Source organism: Leucopleurus acutus (assembly GCF_964270905.1).
Source record: "Leucopleurus acutus genome assembly, chromosome: 18".
Taxonomy (NCBI): Eukaryota; Metazoa; Chordata; class Mammalia; order Artiodactyla; family Delphinidae; genus Leucopleurus; species Leucopleurus acutus.
In genome coordinates, this window is record NC_139160.1 from 69,182,143 (window position 1) to 69,208,605 (window position 26,463).

A 26,463-nucleotide genomic window follows, 5' to 3' on the forward strand; every position below is an offset into this window, starting at 1 on the left:
GTTCATTGCAGCTCTATTTACAATAGCCCGGAGATGGAAACAATCTAAGTGTCCATCATTGGATCAATGAATAAAGAAGATGTGGCACATATATATAATGGAATATTACTCAGCCATAAAAAGAAACGAAATTGAGCTATTTGTAATGAGGTGGATAGACCTAGAGTCTGTCATACAGACTGAAGTCAGAAAGAGAAAGACAAATACCGTATGCTAACACATATATATGGAATTTAAGGGGGAAAAAATGTCATGAAGAACCTAGGGGTAAGACAGGAATAAAGACACAGACCTACTAGAGAATGGACTTGAGGATATGGGGAGGGGGAAGGGTAAGCTGTGACAAAGTGAGAGAGAGGCATGGACATATATACACTACCAAACATAAGGTAGATAGCTAGTGGGAAGCAGCCGCATAGCACAGGGAGATCAGCTCTGTGCTTTGTGACCCTAGAGGGGTGGCATAGGGAGGGTGGGAGGGAGGGAGACGCAAGAGGGAAGAGATACGGTAACATATGTATAACTGATTCACTTTGTTATAAAACAGAAACTAACACACCATTGTAAAGCAATTATACTCCAATAAAGATGTTAAAAAAAATAATAATAATAAAAAAATCAATTAAACCAGTTTGGCTTCATGAGACAAAAGTATGTGTTGGTTTTTCAACTATTTGGAGAGGATTATGAAGATACCAGCACAAACTCTTCATAAAGACTCTTCATAAAGTCTAGGAATGCGGGTGGCCTCTAGAATCTGGAAAAGGCAAAGCAACAGTTTCTTCCCTAAAATCTTCAGAAGTAATACAGCCTTACTAATACATTGATCTTAGCCCAGCAAAACCCATTTTGGACTTCTGACCTGTAGAACCATAAATAATGAATTTGTGTTGTTTGAAATCACTGAGTTTGTGGAAATCTGTCACAGTAGCAATAGGAAACTAAAGCAAGCACTGTTGGTGATTTTGATATAACACCCGCTCAAATCATCTCCTATGAAACAGGACCGCAGATATCTGCCCAGTGCTACAAAATTCTACCCGATCAAAGGGTTCCACTGAAAAAAAAAAAAAGAACATGAAAGGTCACCTTTCTTCATATTAGTTCTGAGTTCTACCGTGAAAGGAATGCTCTCAAAGACAGAAGTCTATGCCAAACCTGGATAGGGATCCTCCCTCAATTCAAATCGACGTAGACAAAATGTATTATCAAAATAAGAGCTCATATATGAGGGCTTGGTTTGTGCCAAGCCTCATTCCAAGCATATCACATGCTGGTGTAAAAATTTCATTTAATCCTCAACAACCGTGTGAAAAAGATGCATTTGTTATCCCCTCATCTATGGAGAAGCAGGGAAGGATGAATTGACTTCCAAGTTCACAGACTTAGAAAGTAGTCTCATTTGTTTTGAGTCCAAAGCAAATGCTCTCCTGCCTCCTATCAGGCAATCAAAATGCAGCTGACTCTGTGATTTAACAGAGGGTGTAAGTTTGGGAACCCTATATTTGAAAGCTGAAGATGACCTGTTCCTCACCGAAGGGTCTAAGATCGCCGTGGTGTAAAAGAATGTCAATTTTGAGGGCAGCCTGAGCTGGGTTCAAATCTTGACTCTGTACCCGATTTAACTTCTCTGTGACTTAGTTTTCTTATATGGGAAATGGGTGTAATAACATCTCCATCTCTAGGCTGGAACATGAGTATAAATGAGACTATTTAGTACAGAGTCTAAACAGGATAGAGTCTAAATAGTATAGATGCCATAGCAGGCATCTTACACTCCAAAACTCTTATTATTATTGCTGTATTTGAAAAGGTATTTAAAGGTAGAGACACAGTCAGTTGTTTATGGGGAAGGTACGAATGTATAAGAGGAGAAATCAAGTGGAAGATACAGGTGATCTTGAGAGGGACCAGGAAAATTTACAGATTTTCAAAAAGGTCTTAAGGTGTCTCATTTTTAGTGGTATGAATGCGTATGTACTTCACAGGAGTTCTTCCTATTAATTTGTTCAGTAATTTTTCCTATAAAATAGTGCCTTATAGATTCTGAAGACTCTGCATGCAAACATCTAACAAATCAAAATTGTGGCTTAAGAGGCCACAATAAGGATAAATTTGGATAATAAACAGTACAGCTCAGAACTCAAATCTTTCTTTAAATCGCTGCTTGAGTGAATAAAATACCCTCCCGTGGTAAACAAATTTCATGCACTGAACACTGTATCAGCCATGTACAGAAAGTTGTGCTTTTTTTTTTTTTTACATCTTTATTGGAGTATAATTGCTTTACAGTGGTGTGTTAGTTTCTGCTTTATAACAAAGTGAATCAGTTATACATATACATATGTTCCCATATCTCTTCCCTCTTGCATCTCCCTCCCTCCCACCCTCCCTATGCCACCCCTCTAGGGTCACAAAGCACCGAGCTGATCTCCCTGTGCTATGCGGCTGCTTCCCACTAGCTATCTATTTTACATTTGGTAGTGTATATATGTCCATGCCACTCTCTCCCTTTGTCACAGCTTACCCTTCCCCCTCCCCATATCCTCAAGTCCATTCTCTAGTAGGTCTGTGTCTTTATTCCTGTCTTACCCCTAGGTTCTTCATGACATTTTTTTTCTTAAATTCCATATATATGTGTTAGCATACGGTATTTGTCTTTCTCTTTCTGACTTACTTCAGTCTGTATGACAGACTCTAGGTCCATCCATCTCATTACAAATAGCTCAATTTCGTTTCTTTTTATGGCTGAGTAATATTCCATTGTATATATGTGCCACATCTTCTTTATCCATTCATCCGATGATGGACACTTAGGTTGTTTCCATCTCTGAGCTATTGTAAATAGAGCTGCAGTGAACATTTTGGTACATGACTCTTTTTGAATTATGGTTTTCTCAGGGTATATGCCCAGTAGTGGGATTGCCGGGTCATATGGTAGTTCTATTTGTAGTTTTTTAAGGAAACTCCATACTGTTCTCCATAGTGGCTATACAATTCACATTCCCACCAGCAGTGCAAGAGTGTTCCGTTTTCTCCACACCCTCTCCAGAATTTATTGTTTCTAGATTTTTTGATAATGGCCATTCTGACTGGTGTGAGATGATATCTCATTGTAGTTTTGATTTGCATTTCTCTAATGATTAATGATGTTGAGCATTAAGAAAGTTGTTTTAATTAGATTTCAAAATAAACATATTTGGAGAACAATGCAATTACAAGATGAAATGCTCAGAAACCGTCTTGCATATGAGCCATGAGCATAGGAACAAGAACATAATGTAAAAGACCAAGGGCACAAAACCTAAAATAAGTCTCCCATTTCCGTTCCCTTATTTAAAAGACATCGGATATTTGTTACTCCTACTATCAATACACAAAATACTTCTGTCTGATATAAAGAATTTCTGTGAAACAGGAAATATCTTTATAGCAATACTGAAAACAGAACCATTAGATATCCTTAAAAACTCTGCTTTTTCTTTCTGCCTGCTGCATGTCCTTGGAGAACCATAGGGCAGAAGGAAATCCACAAGTGACTCCCCACGAAAGTACTGACCATCTATGGTACCAGTGAAAACCACGCCCACTGTCATGCCCTGACTGGTTTGCTTCTTTCCTGGACAGTAAGTTGGGGAAGAGAATCCCACACACACGCAGAAGTCAAATTGTAGGAAGAAGGAAGAGGGGATTGGAAGACACTTTCGTCTCTTGGTGCCGTGAGTATATCACTCTGTCAGAGTAAGCCTAGATGTTAAATCATAAGTTGCACACAAATATCTATGACTGCTGTTAATATTTTTCAAAACTCCTGACTCTACTATGTGAACTAGATTTTAACAAGAAGAAAAACATGCCTGGTGGAAGAGAAATGCGGCTAAGGACTGATGGTAATACTAAGCCAGTGATGTTTGGATTCCCTTTAGCCTATGCGGCAGAGCCTGAAATTGCCTGAAATTGAACCCACCTCTGCATCCACAGCCCTGGCAGTGCTCTCCCATCCCACTCTCATTCTGAACTTAGCCATGTGATTTGTTTCAGTCAGTGAGACGATCGCAAAAGCGATATACGCAGAGACTTGGAAAATACTTGTGAGTTGTGACTTCCTGTTGCAGCTCTTGGAGCCCTGAGCCACCTCGTTAACACTACAGGTTGGTCTGTTTCATGGTGGCCCCCGGCCCCGTCATCCCCTCTATCCCAATAGTCAGCCGTGTCTGGAAGCAGAGATGAGGGCTGGTGAGCTAGCTGATGATGCTGGCTGACTTCAGATCAAAAGTGAGCCCAGCCGTGATCAGCTGAGACGGTCTCAGACTAGCGTGTTTTGGGAAGGGATCGTTGGCATCCGCTTAAGGGGAGAGTAAGAATTTGTGTCTGCTATGTGGGAGGTTGTGTAGTTCTGTACATGAAAGCACACACATGTGCACATTCACATACAACCCCCCAAATATTTGCTAAGCGCTGATCACGTGAAAGCTATAGTTGGAAGTAGCTGGAAGCAGAGAGAAACTGACCAAATACAATCAAGGAGTCAGCGATCACTGCACTGTGGAAGCTTTGATCTGATTTTGAGGGCAGAGATCTTAGCATGGGGTGGAGCGGATGATTCAGAGAAATTCAAAAGACTGAATTAATGACAGAATTGAAGACAGATCAGATTTGGGGAGGACCAAGAGGGGTGCATTATAGGTTGGTGTTCAGGTTTCTGGAGGTGCAGGAAAAGCCTGATGTCTATGTGGGGATGGCTGGGGGAGGGGCGATGTTTCCATGAGAACACCTGGGAACGTGTTAGAAATGCGCTGCAAAGATTCAGAAAGCAGAGTGAGAAGGGAAGGCTGTGACACCACTGGACCATGAGTGTGCATGACAGCTGACTTTCTGGAAGTGAGTAGGACACTCAGAGTGAACAGCGCTAGGAGAGGACCATATGCTAATAGTAACGACAGTCACCTCTGCGGACTGGGTGACCTGCTGCATCCCACACAGAGCACTAGGTAGTTTATGTGCCTCACTTCTAATTCTTACCAACCCCTGAGAGATGTTTCTTTCCCCATTTCTCAGGTCAGGAAACTGAGTCTCTGGGAGATTTAGCCAATTGTCCGAGGTTCTCCTGGGCCATACTGTCTTAGCTGGGCCACACATGGGTCTTTAAGGATGGAAGAGGTTTGCTAGTACATGGAACCTATGTTCCCCGGGGCTCAATCAATTCTTGAAATTATCTGCCAGTTTGTGGGAAGGTTTATTAAGAAGACAGACATTTAAGAAGTGCCTAGAATGTCACCCTGTCACTCGAAATACACATTTCACACAATCTACCCCTCCTCCCATCTTTGCCTTCAATGGAAATTTTCTCAAAAAGCATTAAAACGCTATAGTAGTAATTCTGCCACAATTTGACCTACTCATGGTAAAAGCCTATTATTTCTGTTCTTTATAGAAGGAGGCACACGATGGGATGTTACCAGAGAGAAATTGAGCTTAAGGAGGCCGGGTCTCAGGCATACTTTCATTTTCTTGTCACTGACTTTCTTCAAGATAATAGATCACTGGGTGTGTGTTGGAAGATGGCTCAAAGCCGTGCAGCAACATCTGTCAAACTGTCAAGAGATGAAATCTCCTACCTGAGAGGCAGGAGAAAAACAGCTCATCACAGCAGCAGCCCAGGAATGAGGTTCCAATTTAGCCGTGTTCTGTTTATCGTGCATTAGGGTGACCTCTTCACTGCTGCTGTTGCTTACACTAAAACGAGTACTAACCGGTTGATGATAAAAGAGTTGATTGTAACTTTTCCCTTTGCTGAAACTCACAAATTAAAGAAAATTTCTAAATGGTTTTGGTAACACCACATAAAAGGATTACGTTATTGCCTGAAGATGGTAGAGTGTAAAATGTGCATACGTAGGTCAAGTATTAAAATGTTGGATTTACTTTTCTAATATTTTAATGTTAGGTAGAAGTGATATGCCCTTTAGAATCTCACAGAATTTCTGAAAATCATTTGGAAAAATCAACAGGTAAAAGGTCAACAAACAGGAATAAGCAATCTATAGAAAATATAAGTGGTCTATGTATATATGAAAAAATGCTCAACAACCATAGGCTTTAATCAGGGAGATTAAAATTTAACATCATGATATATCATGTCATGCCATCAGGTGTAAAAGTCTAATAACATCAAGTGTGGACGAGGATGTGAAAGAATGAGAACTCTTACTCTTGCTGGTAAGAGTAAAAAGTGGCACTTTCATCTGGGGAGCCATCAGGCAACATCTCATAAAGCCTAAGTTCACATCCTTGAACCGAGCAATTGTTCTCCTAACTATATATACTCAGATAATTCTTACACATGTGCACAAGAATGCGAGGGCAAGAAGGATCTTAGAATGTCTGCAAGAGCAAAACAATAAAAAACAACCTCAATGGCCATCAACAGAATGAGGAAGTGAATAAATGGACAAACTGTGAAATATCTCTGTAGTAGGATAAGATACAGTGATGAAGATGAAGTGGTTAAAAACAAGAGGTCGACTGCCTGCGAGGAAACTCCCACTCAGTAACTAGCTATGTGACCATCATCAGGTTACTTAGGCTCTCTGTGCCTCAAACTTCTCATTTGTTAAACAGAGATCATAACAGTACCTACATTTATGATGTTATGATCATTAAGTAATTTAACACCTCTGTGATATTTTGCTTTATAACAAGACATACATATTTGGTCTTTGTCCTGGTCCCTGACACAGATCTTTTAAAACCCTTGATATTTCCCTTGACGAGGGGGATAAAGGTGTCTTTTCTCATGTTAATGAGGTGACTTTGGAAAGCACCTAAGGATAAGGGCCGGTCACTAAAGGAGCCAACAACCAAAGGATTAGAGGGTTGGGACCAAAAGTCCTGGGAGAGGAGAGGGACTGGAGATTGAAGCAATCACCACTGGCAATGATTTAATCAACCCTGTCCATGCAATGAAGCCTCCATAAAACCCCAAAAGGACGGGGCTCAGAGAGCTTCCAGGTTGGTGAACATGCTGAGGTGTTGGCAGACTGTCTCTCAGAGAGCATGGAAGCTCCATGCCCCTTCCCCATACCTTGTCCTGTGCCATCTGTTCTACCTGGCTGTCCCTCATTGCATTGTTTTATAATAAGCTGGTAATCTAGTAAGTAAAATATTTTTCTGAGTTCTGTGAGCAGCTCTAGCAAATTATTCAAACCTGAGGAGGTCATTGGAACCTCCAACTAGAGCTGGTTGGTCAGAAGCCCAGGTGACATCTGAAAAGGAGGTGGCAGGGGTAGTCTTGTAGGACTGAGCCCTGAACCTTTGGGCTGAATTCAGGGTACTCAGCTGGTGTCAGAAAATTGCTTGGTGGTGTGAGAAAACTCTCCCCTCCCCCACTCCATTAGAATTGGTGATCAGAACCCTCAACTTCTAAGACGCTGTGTGCCGGACACATAGCGAGTGGTCCGTAAATGTAGCTATCATTATTTCTAAGAGTAGATACCGAGGTAGTCTTCCTAACTGTGTTTCTATCAGTACATTATTTCATAATGTTTTTAATGCGAGGAAATGATTGAACATTATATTGTCAAATGGCTCCAATTTACAAATTATTCATTTGTAAGTAGTTCATGGAAACTATGTGGCATTTCTCCAAAGAAATTATTTTACAGGTGATTTGAACTTCAGGTCAGACCATAATAACCTATTTAGCCTTTAACAGACTTCTCAAGTCCTGTATGACTTGACAGTTTCCTGGGTTATAACCTGAGTTATAACCCCGAGGTCAAGTCCCCCCGCTCCATGGGACAAAGTTACGTGTCCCTTCTCACTCACCCCATGGAGCTCATGAAGAAGAGTGCTGAGGAGGTGGCTCCTATAGACAGAAATGGGAGCAGGGTTTTCAGAGGGGATTAAGAAGGAAAATTACCTTGAGTTCGTGCTGGAGGAAAGCCCAGTGCTTGGCTTAAGTGGACCTACTGCTTCCATTCACTTCCCATGACCTCCTGCCTCTGGCCAATGTCCCATTTTGGTGAAACTTCTCCCAGCTCTACACTCGCCTCTGGATGTCTTCTGATGAATCTCTTTAGAACCCTTAAATGGGAGGTCACCAAACTCAGTCACAATCTGCCATATTTGGGTAAAACGTAAGAAAAAGAAGGAAGCTAGTTTGCATGGTGAGAAAACAGAGGCAAATGCACAGACAGAAACAAAGATGAGAAAACCTGTGGCCCAAACAGACAGTAGAGAAGGGCAAAGAAAGCGCAGTCCCCCGGCAGCTCTGATTATACTCGCAATAAACACTCCCTGTGAGCATATGGTCTGATCCTCGCAACCAAAGAACTCCTGACTAGGACATAAATACTCACTTAATTCTCACAAGCCAAGGAAGGATATACTATCCCCAATTTATAGAAATATGCCCAAGGTCATAGTATAAGTAGCATAGCTGAAATATGGCTGTCTCCAAAGCCTGTTCTCTAAGAGGCTACAATTGGGTGACTTATTCTCCCTCAGGAAAGATGCTGTCCCGGGAATTACTTCGCAGAATGAAGCAAGGACGTCTGCAGCTGCAGAGGCAGGCATGAGAAGTAGGGGAGTCATGTCAGCACAGTCCAGCAGTCTGTGCTGGAGGCAGTTGTAGCACAAAAAGAAAAGGAAACCAGGTGCGGTGTTTGGCTTATTCACGTTCTCCATCACTTCCAGCCAGGAAGTGATGTTCCCATAGCCAGGACTGAAGGCAGGAAGGGGAGGGACCCCAGACAATGAGCAACTCAGCAGAGCACAGGGAAGTGAGGATAGACAGATGCAGAAAGATGTTCCAGGCAAGATGACTGGGAAGTGGAGGGGGGCATGTTTCAGGGGCAACAGGACATTCGCTTACTTGTCCTTAACTTAGGAATGAATTTGTTAGGAATTGCATAGATTTAGATCATGACTAATTTCCTTATTAAACGTGGTATGAAGTTCATTAATAAACCTGAAAAATGTCCTAGCAAAATTAACTCTGTTAACATTAAGTGAATTAACTAAAAATTTCAACAAGTGGCATCAGAGAGCTCACCACACAGAACCTACGAGGTCAGTAAGACGGCTCTTCTTGTCCACCTGCTCCAAACTCGTGGTTGTGCACGCATATGTATTCTCACTCATTATAAAAACAGAAAAGACCACCCTAAGGGCCCCAGATTGAATCCTTTCCTGTATGCCTGCATATGACTCCCATTATGATTATAATTATAGCTATAATTATATTTATAATTTGTCTCAGAACACAGAATGGAATTTGTAGGGTTTCAAACTGCAGACCAAAGGTGCCTATTTTTTCCTAGATAAATGGCTCTATAGAGCCTATTATTCTGTAAAAACGTGAGAAGATCTCTAAGGTCCCTAATTCAATTGATACCTCCATAATCAACATATGTAAAGAGGAGGTAGAAATACCACAAGTATTGCAACATTTGAAATAAGGTAAAATGTGTGTAGGGATGTGGGGAAAAATATTTTTTTAAATAAAAAACAATAAAAAAAATTGTTCCTATTGCTTAGATCCTAATCACTGCTTACTGGAATATATAAAATCCTGATAGAGCTATTCATACAATGTAAAAAAAATGTGTATATACATATACAGATGTACACCTATGTCTTTTAAATAGATAGGTAGATAGATACACACATACAGAGAGAGAGAGCGGAAAAAAATAAAGTATTATACATCAAACACCCAGAATCACAGAAGCACCAGTCACATCATGTATTTAGTTTAACAGTAGTGGGGAAAGTTAAGCCACATCAGTCAATCATATTTCATTAAATTACCTCATTACTTATAGCTGGTGGGGAAGACAGATAGACGCATACCAGTAAACTAGACAAGGATACAGAAAGCAGAAAAGAAAGTAAAAATACAAGACATGATACCAGTGAAGAAAGTTAGCCAATGTGAAGCAATTTCACCTGAAACAAGGACAGAGATGATTTTTAAATGTCCTTCACTTATAAGAGAATTTGAGCCAGTCTCCATTTATGCTGAGTTAAGATTTCAACAGTTTGAAATTATGAAGACATAAAACTTATGGGAAGACTTTTTGGGAATAATGGAAATTCACGCACTACTTACCCTTATGCCATCTTTGTAAACTAAAGTCACACTTCTGAACCTTATTTCATGGGTCACCCAAACAAAGGCCTCCTGACACCCAACAGGTAAAATGAATGAGAAAAGCAGACCCGGAGTCATGTACTAAACACACAGGGACCACCCTCACTTCTACAATCATGTTCATTTTTCCTTTCTTTTTGCAAACAATGTTTTCCTTCATGCATGCATTTACGTGTGTATTTATATATGTGTGCACTTATGAATTTATTATTTATTTATTTTCTGTCCATAGAGTGATGGGCAAAGAGAAATACTTTGCTACTCTGAGAAAAGTGACTGTACGAATCTGTGGATAAATAAAACACACATTCCCAGTGCTGTCGGGACAACAATATGGACCATTGGGAGACTCCCGGAAACTGGAGAGACGGTGCCCAATGCGGCGGCCACTGCCCAGCTCCAGCCAATTACACCACATGGGAGTGAGGGTCCTGTGTTGCCAGATCTTTCTATTTTACAAAAGCAGTAGGATATATGGGTTTTCATATGAAATTTCTGCTTTTTAAACTTGGGGTCAAATTTGGAAACAAAGTTCCACTTTCAAGACAAAATCAATAATTCCTAATACCCAAATGGTATTAGGTCACTCGTTTACCATCTCAAATACTGCTTCTACCTCATTCTTCCAATCTTTTCCAACAAATGGCCAAATCACTAACTCAATTTAATTATAGCTGTTCAAATGCTTCATTCCTATAAATTCTACTTTTTTAGTAGGTAGGAATGGGTTTTGATTCTTTTCAACTGTTATTCCTAAGATTACATTTCTAAACATAGATGTATTTATTTCACATGCTGACCATGACCGTTATGATTCTTATTGTCATGGAGTTTCCTCTGGTTGGAAAAGCAGACATTAAATAATAAATTATACCATTAAATTTTTTTTAATTAAAATTATGATAAACACAAAAGAAAAGCATAGGAGGATATGGGCACATATAACTGGGCTACCTGATCTGTTTCTTTACGGACGAAGAAGGCTTCCTTAAGAAAGTGACATCTGAGCTGAATTCTGAACTCTGAGTGGGAGAGAAGAGTGTTCTAGAAAGAGGAAACACTATGTGAAAATGACAGGGCCTCTGGGAGGCAGAAATGCTGCTTTATAGAAGAGATATAATGTTTAAATTCAGGGGTAAAGGGTCTTAGGAGACTGGCTTCTAACGCTGACCACTAGGTTACCTCTGGGAAGTGGAATGAGGGAGGATAGTTGGAAGAAGTTAAAGCAAACTCTTACTTTTTATTTTATTTCTACAGTTTAAAAGTCATTTTAGAAGAACACACTCACATTTTGCTTGTTTTAAAAATAAAAAGAGTGACCAACAAGGGCTTAATTTCCAAAATATACAAACAGCTCATGCAGCTCAATATCAAAAAACCAAACACCCCAATCCAAAAATGGGCAGAAAGACCTAAATAGACATTTATCCAAAGAAGACACACAGATGGCCAACAAGCACATGAAAAGATGCTCAATAGCTCTAATTACTAGAGAAATGCAAATGAAAACTACAATGAGGTACCACTTAACACCAGTCAGTATGGCCATCATCAAAATAGCTACAAATAATAAATGCTGGAGAGGGTGTGGAGAAAAGGGAACCCTCCTACAATGTTGGTGGGAATGTAAACTAGTGCAACTACTATGGAGAACACTATGAAGGTTCCTTAAAAAACTAAAAATAGAGCTACCATATAATCCAGCAATCCTACTCCTGGGCATATATCCAGAGAAAACTCTAATTCAAAAAGATACATGCACCCCAATGCTCATTGCAGCACTATTTACAACAGCCAAGACATGGAAGCAACCTAAGTGTCCATCAACAGTGGAATGGATAAAGAAGATGTGGTACATATATACAATACAAGATGTGGTGCATATATACAATACATTGTACATATATACAATGGAATATTACTCAGCCATAAAAAAGAATGAAATAATGCCATTTGCAGCAACGTGGATGGACCTAGAGATTATCATACCAAGTGAAGTAAGACAGAGAAAGACAAATATCATATGATATCACTTATATGTGGAATCTAAAAAAATGATACAAATGAACTTACCAACATAACAGAAAAGACTCACCGACACAGAAAACAAACTTATGGTTACCAAAGGGGGCGCAGGTGAGGGATAAATTAGGAATTTGGGATTAACAGATACATACTACTACATATTAAATAGATATACAGCTACTGTATAGCACAGGGAACTATATTCAATATCTTGTAATAACCTATAATGGAAAAGAATGTGAAAAAGAATATATATGTATATATATGTTTATATATATATATAAAACTGAATCACCTTGCTGTACACCAGAAACTAACACAACATTGTAAATCAACTATATTTCAATAAAAAAGAAAACAAACAGAAAGAATAAAAATAAAAAGGAGTAATATACGCTACAGTTTGTCTTTGAGTGAGATATTATAATCCAAGGCAGTGAGTGAGGTATGGTTCAGACGAAAATTTTCCCGTTAACTAGTTTTAGACGGCATTAATCATTAGTAAGAGCCAAGTGAGTATTTCACGACCATTGTATCTTCAGTACTTTTTCTTTACTTTTTTTCTCTTTAATAAGGTAATAATTAATTCATTTTTCACCCAGACGTGGAAATGTACTCTCTCTCTTTAGTCACAGCTCACGTCATGCCCAATACAAAGAGGTGACCCCTTGGCCATCCCACTTTTCATCCGTACTCTTACAGATCAGCTCTTTCTGGAAAGCATCAGGACCAAAGATGGGATGCTGAGCTGCACGGAGCCTCATCCTGAATTGTCTGCATTCCTTCTCCCATTGTCTCAAACCACATGTACCATCAACCATACAACTTACCAAGCATGCTGCCACACCCACCATACATGCCTAATACTCACGTCTCCCAGATGCCACATCCACACAGGGCTAGCCTAACATCCACCCCCCTCTGCTGACCTTTATTTCCCTATGTCCCTGCTCCGTGCTGCCCCTCCATCACACCTTCATTGCCATCTAGCTCTTGCCATCTCAAATCTTTTTTTTTAAATAAGTTTATTTCTTTCATTTATTTATTATTTTTGGCTGCGTTGGGTCTTTGTTGCTGTGCGCGGGCTTTCTCTAGTTGCAGCGAGTGGGGGCTACTCTTTGCAGTGCGCAGGCTTCTCACTGCAGTGGCTTCTCTTGCTGCGGAGCACGGGCTCTAGGCACACGGGCTTCTGTAGTTGTGGCGCACAGGCTTCAGTAGTTATGGCTCGCGGGCTCTAGAGTGCAGGCTCAGTAGTTGTGGCACACGGGCTTAGTTACTCCGTGGCATGTGGGATCTTCCTGGACTAGGGCTCAAACCCATGTCCCCTGCATTGGCAGGTGGGTTCTTAACCACTGCGCCATCAGGGAAGCCCCTCAAATCTTTTTGATAGAGAGGCTCGCTTCCTAATTCCAGACTGCAACCTTGAGGCATCTATTAACAAGCATTTACTAAAATTCTAAGCAATGCATTTGGGGCATAGGAAGACCCTGATTTGGTACTCCTAACAGGCCTGATCCTTGATTTCTATTACAAATGAATGTTTCCTTGGCATATTTTTTCAGCTAGATAGAGCATGGGATCAGGAACCAGAAGACCAGGTAAAAGTCCTGGCTTCTCCTTTTGTTTGAGGTCAGGAGACTCAGGCGGCCCTCTGGGTCTCCACTTCACCTCTACAAAGCCCCATAGAGGATGCCCATCTTTCCGCAGCACAGGGTTGTACTGAGTCTCACCCTTCCTCACTCCCTGCCTCATGCTTTGTCTCGGTTAAAGTACCACTACCTCACGAGGACCTCCCCTGACTCTCAGACAAGGAGAGCGGACTCCAAATTACATACTCCCATAGCATCCTGCATTACTCTTTCCAAACGCCCATCACTCCTGTGATTGCTAGTTCAAAGCTGGGTTTTCTCCTCACTGCCTGAAGTACGCTGTAAGCTCCACGAGGGGAGGGGCTGGGCTTCTCTTGCTCAGGACCATCTTTGTGTCAGTAAATATCGGTTGGTGGATTAATGAATAATGTAAGTAAAAGTACTTTTTAGGCAAGAAGCTGCTGCTACTACAATGGTTGTCATTGTTATTGCTATGACAGTAATAGCAGTAGTAGAGGTAGCTACAGAAGTTGAATTATTAGCAGCATTGTCATCATCCAATATATGACAGAAAGAGAAGCAGAGAATAGTACTTAACATTATCAGTATTCATTGTAAACTCTTCCTCTTTTTCTGCTCTATCCTTTTTTTTTTTTTTTTTTTTTTTTTTTGCGGTACGCGGGCCTCTCACTGTTGTGGAGCACAGGCTCCGGACGCGCAGGCTCAGCGGCCATGGCTCACGGGCCCAGCCGCTCCGCGGCATGTGGGATCTTCCCGGACCGGGGCACGAACCCATGTCCCCTGCATCGGCAGGCAGACTCTCAACCACTGCACCACCAGGGAAGCCCCTGCTCTATCCTTTTAATGGATACAAACAAATAACTATATGATTAAACAGCCATATAGATGCAGCCCACACAAGAGGTTCAGAGGACAGTATTTTGCTACTTATGTACCAATCCTTAAAATGCACCAGTCCCCACCTGGAGAAAGATCCAAAAGAAAGACAGAAGATGTGTTCTCATCCTGAAGCAGGTGATAAACCCTTCCCCAAATTATAGGGGGGGATGTGAAAAACTATAAGAAGCAGTCCCCTTGTAGGAAGAGGATTTACAACTGAAAACAGAAAGAGGGTGAAGAAAATAAAATTCTCCAGGAGGAAGAATCAGTTTTCTGCTCCCAACATGGGACAGCTTGAGTTTTCACCCTTAAAGAAGATGGAAATGGAAATATAAAAAGCCCAGGAACGGCAGGGATGCCGCTCTTGTTAAGGTGATGTTGTTTTGAATGAGTTACTGCTATTGGTGGGCAGGGAGGGGGCACATGAAAGAGAAGAGGCCTCTGTGGTCCACTGAAGAAAAGGATTTTATTAGGCTTTCTGGGGAGCTCAGAGCAGAAGGTAGTCCAGAAGGTTCACAGGCCAGAGACCTCATGGCCCATCCTCCGGTCACTTGCCAGGACTTTGGGCTCCCCTGCAATCCCATCGCCTTGTGTCTGCTGCAGGTGCACTTTGTTAAGGAAGTGCCTTTATTATACCATGCTGCTCGGAGAGCTTGCAGACGCAGAACAACAGACTACATATTCAAGACATTTCCTTCCTTCGTACATGGTGAGGTACTCAAGTAAGTGAATTGTGATGTTGACTGTCCCCGGCCCCAAACAATTCAGGCCTTTGCAGAAGAATACCTTTACAAGGTTTAATGAGACAAAAAAATTCTTCATCAATTCATTACCACTGGCCTGCTTTTACCTGTGTGCGTTCATTTACCAGAAATTTACCAGATCCCTAGTGTGTATCTAAAAAGGATGCCAGGTCCCGGGAATACAGAATGGAGTGTAATATTGCCCACAAATTTGGGTGGATCTAGAGCTTGGAGAGCTGTAGATTTCCTCGTATAAAATCAAATCAAAGACCTTTGGGGGTGACTTTTAGAAATGGCATCATACCGCACCTGGAGGCAAGCTGGGGCACGTCCCTGGGGTTTGTTGACGTCTACAGCTACCAGCTGCCACCCGCCAGCGGAGTCTTCGTGAAACATCTTCAAGACAAAGGGGAAATGAGTCAGAGACACTTACATGGAACATCAAGAACTCTAACTTTGTCTGCGGCTTTTTACGTTTTCTTTGTTATCAAAGATTTGTCTTCTTATGGCTTTATATTTAGAACATGAGTCATTCCATTTTAACACTGCAAACTTAAGTGAATAATAAAGATTATAGCTTGCATTAATTGAGCACTTGCTATGCATCAGGCCGTTTCTGCCTTACATATGCTTTGCGTATATCTGCCCAAATATTCTTCTCCACAAGACTTTAAAAGTAGGTATTTTATCCCCATTATGTTGATTATTATATATAACATCTCAGAGAAAATGAAAATTAGAATTCCAAAGCATGGTGTGTTTTTACAAAAAGTGGTAAACTTTTATCTTTGTTTAGTAGACAGTTCTCACTGAACCAATAGAAAAATATTCTCAGGATAAATAATATAATGTGCACAGGGAAATAGGGGAATGTTGTTTTATTTTATTTTTTTAATTAATTAATTTTTGGCTGCAGTGGGTCTTTGTTGCTGTGTGCGGGCTTTCTCTAGTTGCAGCAAGCAAGGGCTACTCTTTGTTGCAGTGCGTGGACTTCTCATTGTGGTGGCTTCTCTTGTTGCGGAGCACGGGCTCCAGGCGTGCGGGCTTCAGTAGTTGTGGCTTGTGGGCTCAGTAGTTGTGGCGCATGGGCTTAGTTGCTCCGTCGCATGTGGGATCCTCCCGGACCAGGGCTTGAACCAGGGAAGTCCGGGAATGTTATTTTAATGGTAGGAGAATTACAAATCACTTAAAAGACTTTGTGAAATTAGCTTGTATAAGCCACAATTAATCTGCTCAGCAGAAATTTTATGTATACATATTTATGAAGGGAAAAAGTAGTTTCTTTTGGCTTAAAAGACATAAATGATGAAATTCAGGATAGTACAGGATGCTAAAATCTGACAGTCATTGAATTAGACATCCAGGTTGCTGGATGTGTAGGTTATCTTACTCATATTCTACCACCTTAAAAATTAGTTATCCAGGGGCTTCCCTGGTGGCTCTGTGGTTAAGAATCCGCCTGCCAATGCAGAGGACATGGGTTCAAGCCCTGGTTTGGGAAGATCCCACATGCTGCGGAGCAACTAAGCCCGTGTGCCACGACTACTGAGCCTGCACTCTAGAGCCCATGAGACACAACTACTGAGCCCGTGTGCCGCAACTACTGAGCCTGAGCTCTAGAGCCCGCAAGTCACAGCTACTGAGCCTGCAAGCCACAACTACTGAAGCCCGCGCACCTAGAGCCCATGCTCCACAACTAGAGAAGCCACTGCAATGAGGCCCGTGCACCACAACGAAGAGTAGCCCCCGCTCGCCGCAACTAGAGAAAGCCCAAGTGCAGCAACGAAGACCGAAGGCAGCCAAAAATAAATAAATCAATAAATAGATTTATTAAAAAAATTAGTTATCTATCAATAATATACTACACTGGAAAGCATGTACCACTTATAAATATTTTCCCACTAATATATATTTTCTTTTCCTTACATGTGCAGGGGTGTGGTGGAATAGGGTAGAATTAAGGATTTTTATTTTTCTAAGAAAAGACACCAACTACAAGCACTCACTGTTTTATTCCAGCCTGAGCTCACTATCTCACAGACATAAACATTTTCTTTGTCATATTTATGTCTTCGTGTTCGTCTGACCCCATCTGTGTTCAAAAGGGTAACTGTTGATGGAAACATGAGATGATGCAAAGATCCCATTACCTAGGATTTATCATTATAATTTCAAACTCCTGGTAACAGAGGTAGTAGATCATTTGCAGAAAGAAAACTTGCCCTCTATAAAATAAGGGAGGCGGAGAGTGACAAATGCCAAAATTCATAGGCCATACATGTATTTTTAAAATGACAAAATGGCGGTGCACATTTACACAAAGATTCTCTGATCCAAGGTGCCAATTACAAATGGTTCTTCTCAGCTGCCCATTTACAGGATTGTGATTCCCTTTAGAATGAATTTTAAAAGGTAAGTTTAGTGGTAGAATCAAGCACATCCATCATAAATAGGCTCATTCTGAGAATACATACATTGGTTGAGATGCAAACATGCATAAGTGCCTTTTAAAGTATCTGTCAAATGTCTGGGAGTCTCTTTTTAAGGAGAAAAGACAAAAGCAATCCCGCCAGTCACGAGGTAGGAACCCTCTGTACAAGCAACCTCTACTCTCTTACCATGGAGCAAAGGATCCCTGGGGCACATATTTGCTTTCATCAGGAGCAGACTAATTTTCTCTGTTAAATGATTTTTTTTCCAATAGACTAAAATCAAATGAATCAATTTAATTGTTAGTAAAAGTGCTCTCTCAAGGTCAGTTCTTTGTGTGAAATAAAGTGAAGGAAATGCAAACATGGTCCATTTCTCTTTAGTTCCCTGAATTATACAACAACATTTGGATTGGTTAATGTAACAGTAGCTACGTGAGGCACATGGTGGGATATCCAGAGCCATGAATCCTAGGGTGAAGTCCTTAGGGGAGTGTGGCAGGGGCTCCACATATATGTTCCTCTTGTCTTACAAACTAAGAAAAATTTTATGGCCACCAAAACAAAAAAAAGGACATTCTTTCCCTTTCTTGAAGCTCATCTTGACCATGTAATTACATATATACACTGGTCTATGAAATGAAAGCAGAAACTTTCTATTTTTTTCTTTCCTGCTCTTTGGAATATGGATGTAAGAGTTAGAGCTACAGCAGCCATTTTAGTCCAGGAGGCAATTTGGGGAATGGAAGTGATGCAAGGTGGAGCAAAAAGGTAGAAGGTTTCTGGATCTATAGCAACACAGACCACTGTAACAACCTTGAATGACATCCTCCAACTTTATATGAGAGAGAAAGGAACTCTATCTTATAGAAGCCACTTATTTGGGGCTTTTTGTCCCTTGCAGCTGAACCTAAGTTAACACAAGTGGCTTCATTTTGAATGTCCAATGATTTACTTCAGTTTTAAAGATACTAACTGTTCTCCTCTCATTATATTATTAATACAGGTTTACTATTAAATACTTAGAAAATGTGTACGAGCTGTAAAAAAAATCTTAAGCCCATTCCCCAGAGACAAGCACCCCTAATATTTCAGAGTTAACCTTTCAGGTATATTATGCCCACACACACATATACATATAAACATCAGACCCTTTTACTGCATTAATATGTTATTTGCATATTTTCATATCAATAAAGTTCAATCATGATTTAATGGCTTGCATTTATTCTAATTTCATAATTTATAATCAATAATTTATGACTAGAGTTAATTTTCTTTCTCTCTTTCTTTCTCTGTCTTTCTTTTTTACTGAAAGGCCTCCATAAACATTCTCAAATGTACATCTTTGAGCATTGACCAGAATTTTTCTTAGGATAAATTCCTAGAAGTACAATCTCTTTGTCAAATAGTTTACATGTTTTTAAGGCTTTTGACACATATTGCCAAACTATTTTCTAGAAAGGATGCTCTAATTCACACTTAGTAATTATGTATGAAAGTACCCCTTTCTCCACCTTTCAGTCAACAAGAAAACCTTTTTTTGTTTGTTTTAATAGAAAAGAGAAGCCAGAAAAAAGATAGCACATTGACAGCAGGGCCTGTAATGACCAAATTAAAAGGAGGTAGGATCTCAGGGAGCAAAACTGAAGACTCTTATGGCTGCGGAGGCTGGTTTTTTTTTTGCGGTACGCGGGCCTCTCACTGTTGTGGCCTCTCCCGTTGTGGAGCACAGGCTCCGGATGCGCAGTCTCAGCGGCCATGGCTCACGGGCCCAGCCGCTCCGCGGCATGTGGTATCTTCCCAGACCGGGACACGAACCCGTGTGCCCTGCATTGGCAGGCAGACTCTCAACCACTGCGCCACCAGGGAAGCCCAGGAAGCTGGTTTTGAGCCCCCATTCTAGCACGTACCAGTTATGTAATATTGGATAAAATAATTAACTTTCCAATCCTTGTCCTTTTTTAATCTGCAAAGCAGAGACAATAATAATACCAACTTCACAATGTTACTGTGAAGATTAAATAAGATTGCTTGTAAAGTCAATAGCGTAGTGCTTAGTGCAGCTCTCGATATATGTGATTTATTGTAATAAAGTGTTATGAATTAGTGGAGTATTACCAATAACCACACGAGCACTTTCCTCTTAGTGCAATCACTTGGGAATCCATGGAGGTTTCAGTCTCGAGAATCATCTCATGCTTGCCTGTTTGCAACTGCCAGCGTTTTTTTTTTTTTTTTTTTATTTGAAGTGGGCCTCTCACTGTTGTGGCCTCTCCCGTTGTGGAGCATAGGCTCCGGACGCGCAGGCTCAGTGGCCATGGCTCATGGGCCCAGCCGCTCCGCGGCATGTGGGATCCTCCCGTACCGGGGCACGAACCCGTGTCCGCTGCATCGGCAGGCAGACTTTCAACCACTGCGCCACCAGGGAAGCCCTGCCAGCGTTTTATAAAGGGTCACTTGATTTTGCTAAGAATGCTTTGTGGATTGTTCTATTGTACTTTAGGCAGAATATCATCATCAATGACAACAATAACAGATTATCTAATGGGAGGTGGTAGAGAATGGATCTTGGTAATACGGGTGACCACTAGCAACTGAATTAAAATTCCAAACTCAAGACACACATACACATTTGGTAACGAAAATAAAATCCAAAATTTATTTTGAAATTCCCATGCTCTTTGTGTTCTTTCAAAATCAATCATCTTAAAAAACAGGTAATAGGGCTTCCCTGGTGGCGCAGCAGTTGAGAGTCCGACTGCCGATGCAGGGGACACGGGTTCGTGCCCCGGTCTGGGAAGATCCCACATGCCGCGGAGCGGCTGGGCCCGTGAGCCATGGCCGCTGAGCCTGCGCATCTGGAGCCTGTGCTCCGCAATGGGAGAGGCCACAACAGTGAGAGGCCCGCGTAACGCAAAAAAGAAAAAAACAAAACAAAAAAACAAGTAATAGTCATTATCACACAAAATAATGAGGGTGGGCACTTGACTTGATTTCTTAATTAAATAATATACTCAATGACTTAGACTCACAAGATATAATTCTCATGTATGGCTTCCTATGATGAATGTATTATTCCATTACTATAGTTTCTTATTAGAAGGAGCTCACTATTGTACCTTCTACCAAAGCCTTCCCAGAAATTGCTTTCACTAAATTGCTTTCTCACATATTTTAATGATGTATATTCATGTGGAAACCAATAGTCTTGGAACGCAGTAAACAAATTTTTACTAAAGTTTTGTTTTGGAGCATTACATTGTACACATCTTTTCATGGAGGAGAAATTCTTTTTATTTTCCATCATGTGCCTTTTCATCTATGCCTTTCTGCCTTTAAGCCGGTATTGCACATTGACACAGAAGTTGTTCCAGTATTGTAGGAACCCATATTCTGAGAAGGTTCATGGAACTACAGAGGAGAAAGAATTCCTGTGTCCTTTTATCAACTCCACCCTTATCCGTCTTGTATCTTATTAATTCAGAAAACATGGGCCAGCAAGTGTGCTCAGTCAGAGACAATGACAGACCCAGAAATTATTGCTCTCTTTAGACAGTCAGAATATTTACTTACCCATCCCTCAATATGACCCTACTGGGCCATGATTTGTATATAAAAGTTAGGTACGGATTGATTGCCAGATGCTGCCTTGTGTCTCTTGTCACTATATATACAAAACTTAGCCTTGCAGGGCCCTGAAGTTTAGTTCTTTCGGTTCTCTTCCAGGGAAAGTGAGATAAGCTCATTCCTACTGTGAATTAGCCTAGATCAGAAGACCACACGACTGGCAACAGGTATCTGAGGTGAAGTGTCTATTAGAGAATGGGAGTGCAAGTCTGGACCGGACATGCACGATGCCCAGGACGTGTTCCGCTAGCACATTGGCCCATCTCAACACCTGTCTCTGGGGCAACACCCCTACAAATGTGTAGCATGGGAAGTCCTATTGTGGGTTGACACAGGGGGCTATTATATCCTGGATGTACAAATCTCTTGCACTTTAATCCAACATATAACTGAGCATGTGGCAACAGTGACCTGTGTCAAATGATTATGCAGATACGAGAGTCACCTTCCCCATCAGAGTTCAGGCAAACTACTGACTACTAATCTGCAAATTTCCACATCGTTTTCCTTTTGTGTCCCTGCTACCTGCTCTATTATGGTCTCCATAAGACCTTTGGCATTAGTTTTTCTGTAATTTGTTTCTATGCTGTGACTCTGAGGCAGGTTGCTTTGTTATTTTAAAGAAAGAGTTCTCATCACTGATTCTCTTTTGCCTCTTAACATATCAGAGCCATTCCTGTTGAACCTCTTAAGATGTCGGAAAGCCCCTACTTTATCCTGTTAATGTGTATAATTTTTCTTTCTACTCACGCAGCCCTCCTGGAAAGTCCAGGGACTTAGAAATATCAACAAGGCCACCATCCCCAGGACCCTCTTTGCCCTCCTATGAGGATAACTTACAGAGAACAACTGCAGACGTCCCACATACTAGAGGAAGACAAGAACTGACTTCATTTCTGAAAAGCTGTGTGCTTCACAATACACAACCATCTTTATTTTATTTCCCTAAAGCCCATCAGTTTTGTTAGAATTAGAAACTTGTGATTTAGTGTTTTAAACCATCGAACGAGAGGGCCTTTGTGCAGAGCTGTCTCTGATTTTACAAACGTAACAGAATCACGGCAAATGATGCCTCTCCCTTCCACACACACAAAAGCAACTGGAGCACTTGCTCAGTGGCTGGCGAGGGGATGGGCGGGGCCTGCGGCCTGTTGCCAGGCAGCCCAAGTGGTGTTTTACCAGAGAGGCTGCTGCAGGAGCTTCGGTTGCTTAGCAACCAGGTCCTCAGCCATAGCATTTTTCTTTTTTTCTTTTTTTTTTTTTTTATGGTCAATTAATTTTTTTTTTTTAACATCTTTATTGGAGTATAATTGCTTTACAATGGTATGTTAGTTTCAGCTTCACAACAAAATGAATCAGTTATATATATACATATATTCCCATATCTCTTCCCGCTTGCATCTCCCTCCCTCCCACCCTCCCTATCCCACCCCTCCAGGCGGTCACAAAGCACCGAGCTGATCTCCCTGTGCTATGCGGCTGCTTCCCACTAGCTATCTACCTTACGTTTGGTAGTGTATATATGTCCATGCCTCTTTATCGCTTTGTCACCGTTTACCCTTCCCCCTCCCCATAGCCTCAAGTCCATTCTCTAGTAAGTCTGTGTCTTTATTCCTGTTTCACCCCTAGGTTTTTCATGACATTTTTTTTTTTTTAAATTCCATATATATGTGTCAGCATACGGTATTTGTCTCTCTCTTTCTGACTTACTTCACTCTGTATGACAGACTCTAGGTCTATCCACCTCATTACAAATAGCTCAATTTCGTCTCTTTTTATGGCTGAGTAATATTCCATTGTATATATGTGCCACATCTTCTTTATCCATTCATCCGATGATGGACACTTAGGTTGTTTCCATCTCTGGGCTATTGTAAATAGAGCTGCAATGAACATTTTGGAACATGACTTAATGAAGGTTTTTCACAATTCTCTGTGTGATTACTTCTGCTGAATACCTAGACGCATTACGTCTGAATTACCACCTTATTCCTCCTGATTAAGGACAATTTTGCAACAAAGCAATTTTGTACAACTGTGTTCACGGTCTCTCCACATTTGACTTTCTATTGTAACTGCTGGCTGACTCGGTGGCACTTCCAAACACCACTTTTCCAGCTGTGGTTTTACAACTAAGAGTTACTTAATAAGCACTATATGGTTTTAAAGACATTTTAGGTCATCTCTCAGGAATATCAAATGTGAATTCTGTGTGGAGTTCATAGTTCTATGTCCCACTTTGTTCTCAATGTCTATACTGGAAAACACACCTCCACGAGGCCGTCACTCTATTTAAAAGACATGTCAGAATGGACTTGGAACTTTACGATTTCTCATAGTTCACTAAAAAGATGAGAGAAGAAATGAGTACTAGATGTGGCAGGCTCACTGAAGGTTTTCCTACATGCCATCTGTGACATAACCTAGATAACACTTAAAAAAATCTTTCATGGAACTTAGAATAGCTGTTTGACAAAACTGAATAATATAAATACTATTTCATCTATAATGAACTAGACCATTCGAACTTTCACAACATCATAAAAATACTGCACAAGGCTCTTCCAAATATTAGCATGTTTAATAGCATTTTCACTATTAGCTATTAAATATAAATATTTTATTTTTTTTTACCTTTGCACTTCTTCTTAATATTATTCCTCTGCTTCCTCATCCCCACTCCCAGTGAGCCACTATCCTGAATCCTTTTCTTTATAATTTTAATACATAGGCATAAATACAATTATTTAAAAAAATAATATATTATTTTAAAAGTAATAATTATATAAATATAATTATTAAAAGTTCAATTTGGAGATTTTCAAAGTAAAATTTGTACCTCGGATCTTTCACAGATACCTTTGTCCTAACAGACCCGTGTAAGTATTTACAAACTTATGTTAAATTTCTCTTAAAATTTAACATTAAAGCAATAGTTGCAAGGCATAACATAATTTCATTCTCAATTCTGGAATTTTTATTTTCTCTCTCTTTTATTAAGATTTATACCAGAAGAAGATATACAAACCTATTCTTCCTCTTTCTAACCACCAAGAAACAAACACACAAAACAAAACCAAAAATAAAAACAAAAGACATTGGATCTGAATTGCCCTCTTATGTAATAAATGCCATGCCACTTCTAGTCAAATTCTAGGATACTTCCAATTTCTCAGAAGCATAGTGGAAACCTTCTGAATAGGCAGTAATTCCTCAAAATTCACAGGCATGCATTTGGGATGGAGGGGTCTTCTTCATAATTTATTATATTGTGATTGGTTCATTCTGAATGAAATAAATTTTCCTTCCGAAAAATTCTAATCCTATACATAAGGGCCATTATATGGGTTTCAATTACGTGAATATTTTAAAATGGGGAATTCCACAGTTGCTATATTTTATCAGCAAGTCCTTGGAGGACATGTGATGGTAGAATCAAATCGAAGGTACATAATAAATATGATAAGCCTGGTTTTCTGTCAAACCCACCGATGGGGCTGTTCAAAATATAGGTGCCCTTGCCCCATCATCCAGAAAATCTGATTTAGTCGCTCTGGGTTTGGGGCTTTGCACCTGTATTTTTAAGCAGCTCCCTCAGTGAATCCGATTGCAGAAGTTGGTGATAACAGGGTTTCTCAAGTCCCATCAAGTCCCATCAATTTCCAGGGTGGTGCAGAGGGACACGCCCAGTTCGAGTGGGTTACATCATCATCTCCGGATACTGTACCTGCGTCGTGGCTGTCGAAGTAGTGCTGCTTCTAGATCCCCACATCTGTTGAAACTGTACCCTGATTTCTGCAAATGTTTCAATGATGACAGCAATAAACACATTCTGAAAGAAAATGACAAACCACATTTACCAAGACTGGGCGTGAGGGAGTGAGGGCAACTGAAAACAAACAAAAAGATCTGCAGAAACTGTCAGAAAGCATAGACTGGATGAGTACTAATTTTTAGAGTACCTTAACAAGCCAGGCAAGGAAGAAAATAAGGGTAATGAAGTAGAAATAGGAACGCCAGCGGGGAAAGCTGTCGATGGCTCTGTACATGAGGAATACCCATCCTTCCTGGGATGCAGCCTCATACACGGTGAAGATGCTGGTGCCTGTTAAGAGAGAGGGGAGCCGGCTAAGCTGGGGTGGACTTTTGAAATGAGAAAACATTTTTCAGAAACACAATCAATATTTATCCATGCTCATTTTCTCAATGACAAAAGCTCTTCTAAAGGGACTCAAATCACATGCAACATTTTATTGCTCTTAGTCTTAGGATTTTGATAAAGTTGCTTCTGACTTCAAGCCAGGGCAGTTTTAATATCTCTAGCAATGAAACAATTTTAGGTTACAGATTTCGCTGTTAAATGCATTTAACAATGAGGAAAAGAACACTAACAATCTAGCCAAGTAAAGATATAATAATAAAGGATGGGTACCATGTACGTTTGCCACTTGGGGCTTAACACTTTTAGCGTGCTGAAAAGCACTTGAAATAAGTCCGAGAACTGGGTTTCATTTGAAATCACGTTCTCATGGGGAGAACTAAAGTATCTTAGGCTCCAAAAATTCATGTGATGGAGCCTGTCTTTGGATTCCATGGTGTTTACACTGAACACCAAAACATAAGTTAGTAAATCATTAAAGAGTACTTTGTATTGTCTACGAGAATTGCCTCATTGAAAATACTACTGATAATGAAAAGAAGGAAAAGGGAACAATATGTGGGCAGATTTTTGAACATATGGTTAAGAGAATCTAAAATGTCATTCAGAGGAAAGCCAGTGTTTAAGCCTCATGGCATTATGAGTATGTGTCATTATTTCCCTATTTTACAGATGGGAAAACTAACGCACATAAAGGGTAGGGAATTTGTCTAAGGATGCACACATAATAATTAGGGGAACTAGAATTAACCCAGGCACTCAGGAACGAGGACCTGCATATTTAACTGTGATAATATCCTGTCTCCTGACATCTTTTCTGTGGCTTAGTTTC

General features: G+C 40.6%; 1 protein-coding gene across 4 annotated transcripts in view; it reads right to left on the reverse strand.

Annotated features, from left to right (window-relative positions):
- Positions 1 to 26,463, reverse strand: part of NALCN (sodium leak channel, non-selective) — a gene marked incomplete at both ends in the record, with an annotated part of 280,034 nt that overhangs the window by 181,377 nt on the left and 72,194 nt on the right. For 3 of the 4 annotated variants that reach the window (XM_082859218.1, XM_082859216.1, XM_082859215.1), the window contains 3 exons: positions 15,723 to 15,809; positions 25,200 to 25,304; positions 25,435 to 25,577. In XM_082859218.1, coding sequence (XP_082715344.1) covers positions 15,723 to 15,809; positions 25,200 to 25,304; positions 25,435 to 25,577 — 335 coding nt within the window. The remainder of the gene's footprint in view (positions 1 to 15,722; positions 15,810 to 25,199; positions 25,305 to 25,434; positions 25,578 to 26,463) is intronic. The other variant, XM_082859217.1, reaches the window with a different exon arrangement.